Here is a 12,765-nt window from a genome sequence, read left to right as displayed (position 1 = left end):
TGGTGATGCATGTGACCAAGTATTTTGCATAGACATAAATGACATTTATGTATATTTGCATAAAGGTTTATAATTCAGTGGCTGGTATGTATATTACATCAGACAAAATTTGTCTACTAGTGTACTATAGAGGCATGGCACCATTTTTACAAGGGTTGTGGTATGGTGTCCACACACAGGATGTTTGTGGCTGGGGTAATATATCCATGGTTACTAACAGTTCATCACATGAAGGTCCTGGAAGAGGGTTGCTGTAGATCAACTGTACCTGCATTTGGCATACACATTCACTGAAGCCTGAGCAAGGTTCCATTGTTTAAGACTTCCAGTATTTAGTCTATTTAGGGCCTGCAAATCATGCATTACATTTCAACTATCTCAAGAATATCTACAGTCCTTTTAGGTCCTCCAGTTCCTTAAAATGCAACATAACATGATTAAAATATAATTTAGAAATTATATCTAGTAATATTTATTATCAAAAAGAAATGATATTCTGGAGTTACAAATTTAACAACCTTAAGAGTCTTGATGCATTGACCATTTACTAGCATTTTAACACCAGAATCGCTAACCTATAACAGAAAGAAAAGGTGTTTAAACAGATCACACTGATTTGTTATTTCAAAACAAATTTATCTTTTGATAAATTAAGTTAACATTTTATAAGAAAAAGACATTATGTTTAGAAGCAACACAGACCACTAACATTCTAATAGTTAACACAGCTGAAGATTTAATTTTTTTAAATCAAATGTTAAGATATAGTTTTGTATTTTCAGAGCACAATAAATTACAAAAACATCCAGATGCCTCCATATAGGCCTCCCTGCAAAGTTTGTTGGGATGTTTCTGTCATATTCATTAATTATGTAATCTAAAAATGCATTCTTTATATATATTTTAATACTTGTTCTATATATATATAGAAAACATTCAACTGTGATATAACAAAATCAGCAAACATGCACAAAAGTTCAATAAAATTCTTCAGGTATACAGCACAGAATATGAGGGGGAGAAGAATTACTTTTTCAACTTTGTGTGTGCTTTTTCTTTAGAAAAGGACCACAAAATGAGGCAGCCCAGCATTAAATTTCATTTTAGTCAATTACTATATTTCCTGGTTGACCTATACTGAAATAAATGAATAAATAAAATGTTAGGATGGTCTCACTTTTTTTTTTCCTTTTTCCAATAAGAAAAAACTACATCTGCTGCCAAGAACAATAAACTACAATTAATCAATTAATCATACTAAGTGAAAACTAATTTTCTAATTTCGTTCAAAAGATGATTTGGTTATTTCAATAGTTTAATTATGTTAGTTATAAAATTTGAATTATGCCATTGATTAGAGACAGTAGCACTGGGTGCTAAAAATAATACTGTATCATCATATAAAAAAATTTTATACAAAGCTTTATAACTGGGGGGAGTTTGTGTGAGAGGAGTGTCATCTATTAAGTGGATTGCTTACTTCTGAACAGCATCAAATATTCTTCGGGAGGTTTTTGGTATGCCACCTCAAATGCAAGAATAGCATTCTAACAGGCAGTTTTGGATATTTGTTAGACATTGTACATACAAGAAAGAAGGTTTTTAAATGGAAGAGGATACCAAGTTTTTTAGAAGCTGCAGATGCAATGCATTTGTGATTTAATGTGAAAGTTAATCCAATAAGAGAAACAATCTTGATTGAAGATCTCTGGAAATGCTATTAAAGGTAAGGTGGGGCAAAGTAAGATCTTTTTTCTCACAGAACCTTCATACTTAATAAATTCTATCACATATCCATACCCTCTCAAGCTAATAGCTACAATCCACACAATATTAACAGATTTTTAAACACACTTATAAAACAGATTCTCAGACACATCTAAAAATATCTTCACAATCTTAAGAAAGTATAATCTCCACACAAAGTTAATCATCCTTATCTGTAACACAAAATATCAGCTCTTCACCCTTTACTTGTTCCACATTTAAAGAAAGAAAATTAAAAGGTTCAGAATCATTAATTGAAGAGCAAGAGATATCAAGTGAATTTGATAGAATGAGACAGATTTTTTTTTTTAGCAAATAAGATAAAAAAGAAAAGATTCTACATTAGAAATGCTCAGACATAGTACATATTAGAAAGAACCTATGCACAAATTCCGTCCTTGAGATGAAGAGAGTCAAATGGTATATAATTGGAGAAAAATGAGATAAGTAACACTTGAAGTTGCTGAAATTTAAGTCTTCTGTTAGGACAAAGTAGGTGCAATTTGTGAATTATAAAAAAATTAACACTGCTGAGGTTAGAACTAAATGACAATAGACATATGTAAAGTGAATCTAGAAGGTTTTAGAAGGTTTGCCTTTTTCTGTATATAGTCATTTTTCTTTGCTTGACTTTTCTATAGTTGTTTCAGGCAAGATGAAATAGAAATGACATATGTGGTAATGAACTCTTTATTAAGCCATTCGCATGGAGAACTTCCCTACCTCCTCTACAAATCATAGCCTCAGTTGTTACCCAATATACCACTACTATTTGATTCCCAAAGCATGCTTGCATATATAGTGGTAACAAGATTATTTGTTAACTGACTGGAAGCTTTCAAAGCACTGACATTAGAATCAGTTCATTACACTATCTAGAAACTAGTCTGAAAAAACTATTTTAATTATCCTCAAAAAAAAAAAAAACCGAGAAGAAACGATGTTTCTCTCTATGTCTAACATAATGCTTAAAACATCACTCATATTAAATGTGAAAAAGTAAATCAGGACTTTGCTCTAGAGTCTAAATATGGTTTATGGCCACTGCAAGCTTCTAATGAGCACAAATGGTAATGGTTATTACTTGGTGATGAAACTCATCTTCCACTTAGTACTTAGTATCACAGAGGCTTGGCCTTTCCTCTAGGAAAGCAGGTTTATTTTATTTTTTTTTTTTTAAATCAAAATAGACAAACCAGCCAAAAGAATGCACATATTTAACAGACATAATACAATGTTCTAAGTACCTTGGATGTAATTGCAAATAACAGCAACAATCTATCAACATTAATTCATTCTTAGATAGTTTCCTATGTTCTCCCCAGGACCTTTTGAATGGGCAAACAGCCCGGCTGATATTACTGACCACCCGGCTAATGTTTCATTCCACCCAGCTGGTAAAAATTTCTAGGGAGAACACTGGTTTCCTCCAGTAAGATGATTTAATGCCTGTTAGCTGGGGGGAGGGATTACATGCACAGCTATTAACAGGCATGCCAATGTGAAGAATGTATAAGCAAAGGATTTGGTTGCTGCAGACAAAGTGATTTTTGTCTGCAGCAATCAAATTTCATGCAACATTCAACTACCCTTTAGGTGCAAATTTTAACATATACACACACACACACACACATATGGAGTTTGAATGTACACTTTGTTGGTGTACAAACATGAGAAACAATTTGAGTAATGCCAAAGAAAAATTCAACAACAGAAATCTTGTTGTGTAGAGGCTTAAGTGAGGACATTATGGTGGAGGTTTAATGGATTTTTTACAACACTCAAAAAGAATTAAAATAGAATTTAATACTTTCTATATTTCGTCCTAGTCACTAGGACATCTACGGGGATTACAAAAACAATTAATGTAACATGCACACAAAAACTTACAATACTAAGCCCAACCACGTGGGTGACACTAAAGTCCTATCTAGGTGGAGCACCCTCTAAGGGCGGTAGTAGGTGGCCTGGAATGTAAGGTGGGACCTCTGGTGATGAGTGTTTCCCAAATCTTCGGAAGCTTAATGTTGGTTTCTGAGAGCTGCTGCTGCTTCTAAGAAAAGTCTCTCTCTTTCTTGAATTTGCTGTGGTGGAGCATGGTGGTTTTCTTCCATGATACTCTGTGGGTGGTGTCCAAAACATGGTCAGCCAAGCCTGAATGGCCATAGTTGTGTTTAACGATGTACGACTTGTGTTCCTCCAGGAGGATGGATGCTGATCTGCTTGTCTGTCCAAAGTATGCAAGCTTACAGGAACAGGGTACTTTGTAAACTCCGGGCTGAGAGAGAGAGGAGGGAGCTGATCTTTCGTAGAACGGATAAGGGTAGCAAGTTTGCAGTAGGGCTTATATTCTGCGTGTAGGTTATACTTTTTTAGTATCTTGGCTATTTTTTCCGAAGTGCCTCGGATGTAGGGTATGGTGATGGCATTTTTAAAATCTTGTTGACGAGAGGGACGGGGAATGGGGGAGGAATTGATTATTTTTTTTGATACTGTGTTCGCTGTAGCCATTGGAGAGGAAAGTTCTGTGTATGTGGTTAAGCTCAGTAGTGAGGGCAGTTCCACTGGAACAAAGATTGTGGGCTCTCTTGGTAAGGGTTTTAATGATGCCATGTTGTTGTGAGGGGTGGTGGTGGGAGAGTTTGTGAATGTATCTGCCTGTGTGTGTGTGTGGGTTTTCTGTACACAGTGAAGGCAAGTGTATCATTAGGCAGGAGCATGACTAAGGTGGCTAGGAAGGGTAAACAATTGTTCTTTTCCTTTTCCATAGTAAACTGGATTTGGATGTAGGCTATTGAGATGACCGAGGAAGGAGTCTAACGTGTCTGGGCCATGAGGCCAAATAGAGAACACATCATCTACATATCTTAGCCAGATAGAAGGTTTGAGTGGGGCTGAGTCTATGGCTCGTTTTCCCAATATTCCCTTAACTGACACTTTATCTCTCTTAGAAAACGTTTTCCCCTCTGACATCTTAGATCTCTTTTCCTTTGCCATCAACTCTGGGTATTTCTCTTGGAATAACAAAATCTACAAGCAGATAGAGGGAACCGCCATGGGTTCCCCCCTCTCACCCCCCCCCCCTGGCCAATTTCTATATGGAAGATTTCGAAAAACGAGCCATACACTCAGCCCCACTCAAACCTTCTATCTGGCTAAGATATGCAGATGATGTGTTCTCTATTTGGCCTCATGGCCCAGACACGTTAGACTCCTTCCTCGGTCATCTCAACAGCCTACATCCAAGAATCCAGTTTACTATGGAAAAGGAAAAGAACAATTGTTTGCCCTTCCTAGACACCTTAGTCACGCGCCTGCCTAATGATATACTTGCCTTCACTGTATACAGAAAACCCACACACACAGGCAGATACATTCACAAACTCTCCCACCACCACCCCTCACAACAACATGGCATCATTAAAACGCTTACCAAGAGAGCCCACAATCTTTGTTCCAGTGGAACTGCCCTCACTACTGAGCTTAACCACATACACAGAACTTTCCTCTCCAATGGCTACAGCGAACACAGTATCAAAAAAATAATCAATTCCTCCCCCATTCCCCGTCCCTCTCGTCAACAAGATTTTAAAAATGCCATCACCATACCCTACATCCGAGGCACTTCAGAAAAAATAGCCAAGATACTAAAAAAGCATAACCTACACACAGCATATAAGCCCTACTGCAAACTTGCTACCCTTATCTGTTCTACGAAAGATCAGCTCCCTCCTCTCTCTCTGCCTGGAGTTTACAAAGTACCCTGTTCCTGTAAGCTGGTGTACTTTGGACAGACAAGCAGATCAGCATCCATCTGCCTGGAGGAACACAAGTCGTACATCGTTAAACACAACTATGGCCATTCAGGCTTGGCTGACCATGTTTTGGACACCACCCACAGAGTATCATGGAAGAAAACCACCATGCTCCACCACAGCAAATTCAAGAAAGAGAGAGACTTTTCTTAGAAGCAGCAGCAGCTCTCAGAAACCAACCAAATCTTAACAAATACGGTTGCATTAAGCTTCCGAAGATTTGGGAAACACTCATCACCAGAGGTCCCACCTTACATTCCAGGCCACCTACTACCGCCCTTAGAGGGCACTCCACCTAGATAGGACTTTAGTGTCACCCACGTGGTTGGGCTTAGTATTGTAAGTTTTTTGTGTGCATGTTACATTAATTGTTTTTGTAATCCCCGTAGATGTCCTAGTGACTAGGACGAAATATAGGAAGTATTAAATTCTATTTTAATTCTTTTTGAGTGTTGTAAAAAATCCATTAAACCTCCAAAATAAAATAAAATCAACAACAGAAAAGTGTGGTCTTCCGTGATGTCCTGAAATGTCAATTAATAATACACTTACATACACATTTACATGAACATAGCTAGTTTTTTTCCTTACTATAAAGAATGTATTTGGGTATACAAAATTATATAAGCTGTTTACAGAAAATAGTACACGAATTCTATTTGTGTTATCAGAGTACAGTAATGCTCAGGTTAGCACTCAGGATACATTCCAAGAATTAACCAAAATAATACTGAGGGTCAATATAATGTTATAATAAAAGTAGAAAGGAGTGCTTAATGGTCAAAGCTTTATAACTGAGAGGAGACCACCACATAGCCTTTAAAGGAATGCGGAGAACCGACCAGGACTTCTGACCTAATGTCCAATCCTCACCCTATCGTGGTGCACTCTGTTGGGTATCTACCTGGATACAGAACGAACGAGGATGGGATGGCAATTTGGGATTTAGCCGACCAAATTGTATTCTTATTCGCTTAAACCAATATAGAAAATGATGGTAGAACATGGCAAAATTTCATGCTGGCTAGGATGTCACCTGGTTAAACAAGGCCCCCGTTGTTTTCGCCAGGGAACCAGGGCGAACAGAGAAAAGTCAGCTACTGGAACAAATCTGAAATCACACCCCAACTCAACATCACAAGAGTTAAAGATCGGTACTATCAACATAAGAACCCTGAATGGCAAAGAAATGGAGCTAGCTGAGGAATTAGATAAGTACCAGATCGACATAATAGGTGTGACTGAAACAAAAAAGACCAAAACTGGTGAGATCTTTCTGAGCAATAAATACAAAATGTTATATTCAGGCAATAACAATCAAGGAAAAGAAGGAGTGGCCATAGTATTCAACACTAAATACGAGGCTAATCTTCTTGAATGGCAGGCAGTCTCAAGTACAGTGATGTGGGGAACTGGACAATTAGACTTATTTGTGCCAGAAGGCTCTACTAAGGTAGAAGTGGAAGAATTTTTTGAGGCTCTAGAGAAAGCTACTGACACAATTAAAAAGGAAAAGTTGGTCTTGTTGGGGATCTAAATAGCAGAGTAGGAAGTGATTATCTGACATACATAAATATTTTGGGAAAATTTGGAGAAAAGAGCAAAGCTAATAATAATGGCAAATATCGGTTGGATTTCTGCTCATGATATGGACTTGTTATTACTAACACCAAGTTCCAACATAATAATATGCATAAATTCACATGGAAAGAAGAGGCAAGGAATAAGAAAAGTCTATGTCAACAATAACATAGTCATTGACTATGTTATTGTTGATAGTGATGTTTACTCCCTGGTCCAGGACACCAGAGTGCACAGAGGATTTGAAATTGGAAGTGATCACTATTTAGTCTTGAGCAGGATAAAATTGAATTTGATATTGAAAAGAATGACATGTAAGAAAGTTTTAAAGCGAATAAAAGTTGAGCATCTCTCAGTTGTGAACTGTAGACTAAAATACACAAAGATTATTGAAGATAAAATGAAAGAGTTTGAGAACAGGGACCACACCTTGGAGATTCAGTGGCAAACCTTGAAGAAAACTTTCATTGATTCAGCCAGAGAGGCATGTGATGAAGTTGTCTACAAGGAAAGAAAAATCAGAACTCCATGGTGGATACAGGAAGTTAGAGAGGCAGTGAAGGAAAAGAAGAAAGCATATCAAAAGTTGCTGGCAAATAAGTCAGCTTGTGCTCTTAGAGAATACAGAGACAAATGTAATGGGAGGACCTAAACAAAAGTCATGGGAGAACTTTGGCAAGAACATAGAAAATAAATATCAAGAAGGTGGCAAAATATTCTAGCGGTTGTTGAAGAAGCTTAGAAATGGAGGAAAGAGTGCTGTAAAAGGAGTTAGAGATAATAAAGGTGAAATGAAAACAGGAGAAAAAGATATCCTTGAAGTATGGAGTAATTACTTTGAAAAACTGCTAAATGAAACAAGCAGTGATAACAGCACAGTGATAAAAAGCACTGACCAGGCATGGAGTCTGGAATACATATCCATACTTGAAGTAGAAAAAGCTATCAAAGGCTTGAAATGTGGAAAGGCAGCAGGAGTAGATGATATTCGGCCAGAAATGCTGAAATATGGTGGTATAAAACTCTTACAGTGGCTGCACTGCATAGTTCAGAAGGTCTGGATAGAAGAACGAATTCCTGATGATTGGAGTAGAGCTCTCATAGTACCCATATATAAAAAAAGGAAATAAAACTGAATGTGAGAATTACAGAAGTATTTCCATACTGAGTGTTCCGTAAGATTTATGCAAGTATACTTGAGAAATGGTTGAGAAGAATTGTAGAAGAAAGCTTGGTGAAGAACAAGCTGGATTCAGGCCAAATAGAGGCTGTCAGAATCAGATCTTCACTTTATGACAAATTGTTGAGAAATTGTGGGAATATAATGAAGATCTGTATTTCAGTTTTGTAGATCTGGAAAAGGCATATGACAAGGTGCCAAGAGAGAAGCTATTCAATACACTACAGTTATATGTGGTGTCAATGGGGCATTATATCAAGCAATACTTAGTCTTTATTTGAGTTGTAAGTCAGCAGTTAGAATTGAAGGAAGTACAGGAAAATGTTTAATGTTAAATCTGGTGTGAGACAAGGATGTACATTATCCCCTCTGTTATTCATTATCTATATGGATCACAATATGAAGGTAAGTGGTATTAAACATGATATAAAAATTGGAGGTGTTAATGTCAGCTCTTTGCTCTATGCGGATGATGTTATACTTCTAAATAAATCCGCTACAAGTCTGCAAGATTCTCTGACTAAATTGAATAGCTGTTGTAATAGATATGGTATGAAGGTCAGCAATAAAAAGACAAAGACAATGAAAATAGGCAGAATCATTGAAAATGTCAACTGTGTTGTGAATGGAGAACCTGTGGAACAAGTAAAACATTTCAGCTACTTAGGCACGATTTTTTCTGAAGATGGTAAATTAAATACAGAAATAGACAACAGAATCAGCAAAGCTGGTATGGTGGGAACTCAATTGAATAAATTCATATGGAATAAGAGAGAAATTAGTCGGAACACTAAATTAGCTGTATACACGACAGTGTTCAAACCAGTTTTAACTTATGGATGTGAGAGCTGGGTCAGAAGTAAAACACTTGACCAAAGACTAGAGACTGCAGATATGAGAGTCCTGAGAAAGATTAGAGGAGTGAACAGATGGTATCAATGGCAATATCATATTAAAGACATGGATATTAGGAAAGAACTTGACATTGTCAGCATCAAGGAATGCATTAGCAGAGGTGGTATGGTCACTTAAACAGAATGGGCGAGGAAAGATTAGCAAAACAAGTGTTCTCTGCTAGGCTGACAGGAAAACGACCCAGAGAAAGACCAAGATATAGGTGGATCATAGTACAAAGTGCCTTAGACCAGTGCTTCCCAAACTTCTGGATGTCAGGGCCCCCTTTGGAAAAATTAAAATATTTCACGCCCCCCTCCCTCGAAAAAAATCGTAATAGAGAGATATATTATTATAATATTTATTGTATTTATATTCAATACAAAACAAACACAGCGAATATTGCAAAAATCAAATGCATATATTAAATTTTTTTCCTCTTACTGTTTGGTTCTGAAGACGATGCGGGCTGTTCTGGTAAAATATGAAATACTGTCCTTTTTTTGAGTCTGTTTCTGCTTCTTCTGATTGTTTGCGGAATTTTTATTTTTTATCAGCCACTTATCCATCTCTGGGTTAAATTTTTTAACGTAGAATAGATCAAATAATATCACCACTTACCGATACTGGCACACCACAGACTGATAACGTGAAATTAGTGAATATTACCTGAATAAGGGAATCCCCAGACCAGGAACATTTTTCTCTTTTGTGACTTTTCTCCCTTTACGGTAATTAAGCCTAACGCGAAACAGACAGCAAAGGCAGGTTATTAAAATGTGCATATGATTGGTGCGGTATTAACAAAAGATTGCGCAACTGATAGATAAAAGCATAGCTAACAATTGAGTTGAAATGCTAACTCTCTTCAACCGAATTCCATATGTGAAACTGCCATAACATTCATTATATATATATATATATATATATATATATATATATATATATTACTTAGTTTTAACACTTTTACGAATTTTAACGCGTTCGGTTGAATTTTATTGCTGCCATGGGAAATCGAACTTACACACATCTAATTAATAACAATAGTTTTTAGTTAGATACTGTGTTTGCCCATGCAACATATGGTTTTGTTTCAGTCTATACAGCATAGTTTCTGTATGAGGGGGACATGTGATTCATTAATTAGTGTGTTTTTATCCCAGTTGTCCCTAATTGTACTATTTGTTGAGAAATATATTACACAGACTCCTCATACCTTATTCACTGGCATAATAAAAGTACTTGTTTTTATTGCCTCTGCAGTATAGTGGCTGTTAGGGAGGGCGTGTTGTTTACCACTGCAAGCAAGTTACTATTTCCCCACATGAACTTGTTTAAACTTTTTTTCATCTGTGAAGTATATGCGAAACTTTTATTGGTAACAGAAAACTACCTCGGATGACAGTGATAATATAAAACGAGTTTTGATATGTATATAAAGTCAGTATCAATAGTCCCTGATTACGAACGCGTGATGAAAGGGACAGGAAGATTTGGAACTTCCATGGAGAGCATTCGAAGTAAATACAATTAACCACTGCTTTGAAATGAAACATATGAATAAGCAATATTTACTAATATTCATTAAGCGCCGAAATATGCAGGAAGCAAAGTTTGTGAACCAACACCGATGTGTGAATTTTTCCATTAAAATATAAAAAATAACAAAAAAGAAATAATAAATAATAAAAGTTAAATACATTTCTTTTAAAATAAAAACATCTACTTAGTCTTAAAACATTTTAAATTTGTTTTCATTATTTCGCGGCCCCCTTCAACAAAACCTATGGCCCCCAAGGGGGCAGCGGCCCACAGTTTGGAAAGCGTTGCCTTAGACGATAGAAATATAAGATCTGATAATGTTGGAATCTTGACAAGTAACAGACTGATTTGGAGTAAAATTGTGGATAGGAAGTTAGTAATGATGTAAATTTTTCACGTTGTACTATCATATCCTTTACACCCCTTGAGGGAACATGTCACGAATTTGATGATGATGATGATAAAAGTAGAAAATTATTATTGAACAATTGTTTTATGAAAGTCATTACGAAAAATGTTAGATTGTAGTGCAGCTTGTTTTTTCTTTGTATATATAGGTATGCTCCAGACAATGACCTTAATGTGAAGGTTGAAATATTGAGTGTTTATTTGGTTTATATAAAACTAAAGTTTTCCTCTAACATGGTAGTTGTTTCCATAATTGTCATGATATATAGCTTGTGATGTATTTGTAATACCCCATACCATTCCTAAATAGGACAGTGGTAAACAAAATGCTACTGTAATACCTTGCTTAGCACTTTATGATAGCTCTGTGTTTGATCTTGCAAGAGCTCAATCTTTACTTTGTAGCATATCAATAAGATTAAAACCTAGATTTATGTTTAAATGGCTGAGATTTAGCATGACCTCTATATAGTCAAGTGTTTAGGCTTAGGTGCTGGTTTACATTTCATGTTGCACTTTAACAGAATAATTTACAGCAAAAAGAAAAATAATAATGCCGGCCTGGTTGGCTGAGTGATTAGCATATCCGTTCTCCAGCCAAAAAGGCTGCAGGTTCAAATCCCACCGTGGGCATGGATGTTTGTGATTGTCTGTGAAAATACTAGTGATGGTGGTGGTCAGTGGTAGATGCTGTTGGTGTAGATGATGAAAGTAGTTGAAGTTGGTGGATTGAGTAGTAGAGACGGAGAGTTGTAGTAGAGTAAGTGTCCTCCCTTGATGAGTCTTTAGACTCCCTGGAGGTGTCATGTAATAATAATAATAATAATAAAAACCAGAAGTTTGAAGAAATATAATCTCTGCACTGTTTTCAAACTTTGCCCTGGTTTACAAACCTCATTTGAAGCCAGCTTCAAATGAGGTTTGTAAACCAGGGCAAAGATTTGTTAGCACCTAGAATTCAATGAATTCTAGGTGTTAACAAGATTTCTTGATCTTACAAATTATCATATTATGGTCAGACTGAGAGATCTGCTAACATCCACTTAGAAGAACACAAAGAAATACATCTGCCACCACTATTGTCAATCAGGTCTAGCAGACTATGCCTTGGATGTCTTACACAGAATCAGATGGAAGAAAATCACCATGTTCCATCACAGCAAACTTGAAGGACTCTTTTTAGAATCTGCAGCAGACTTAAAAAAGTCAGCCTAATCTTAATACATATGGTTGTATTAAACTTCTCAAAATTTGGGAAATTAATCCTTAGGCTGAAGACTAGCCAACAGCACCCATAGAGGGTGTCCCTCAAAGGACTTTAGACTTGATTCTTCTTCATTTCTTCCAATTATTGTTTCTTGTGTATTTTTGTGTGTGTTATTACAGTATTAACATTGTATTCCTGATGATGTCTCTTTGACTGAGACAAAATATTGAAATCAAACATGTTGTTTAATTATTTCTGTTTGTGTTGTAAATTATTCCATTAAAGTCCATATGAAATACCTGTATAATCTAAGCTTTTTCTTTGCTTCATAGCTACTCTGGTGTAGGATTTTTCAAGTATTTCAAAACACT

General features: G+C 36.2%; 1 protein-coding gene across 4 annotated transcripts in view; it reads right to left on the bottom strand.

Annotated features, from left to right (window-relative positions):
- The window catches only part of LOC150096328 (protein AMN1 homolog), a 164,024-nt gene that overhangs the window by 101,415 nt on the left and 49,844 nt on the right, over window positions 1–12,765 (bottom strand). For all 4 annotated transcript variants that reach the window (XR_016549951.1, XR_016549950.1, XM_090409358.1 and 1 more), the window contains exon 5: window positions 519–575. Coding sequence is in view for 2 of the 4 variants with exons in the window: in XM_090409358.1 (XP_090265484.1) it covers window positions 519–575 (57 nt within the window). In the remaining 2 variants the exon portion in view is untranslated. The remainder of the gene's footprint in view (window positions 1–518; window positions 576–12,765) is intronic.

Source organism: Typopeltis vanoorti, chromosome 19 (genome assembly GCF_054136105.1).
Source record: "Typopeltis vanoorti isolate ZY-2024b chromosome 19, IOZ_Tvanoo_1.0, whole genome shotgun sequence".
NCBI classification, from domain to species: Eukaryota; Metazoa; Arthropoda; class Arachnida; order Uropygi; family Thelyphonidae; genus Typopeltis; species Typopeltis vanoorti.
The sequence above is the reverse complement of the archived record's forward strand: the minus strand, read 5'-3'. Positions and strand labels throughout refer to the sequence as shown.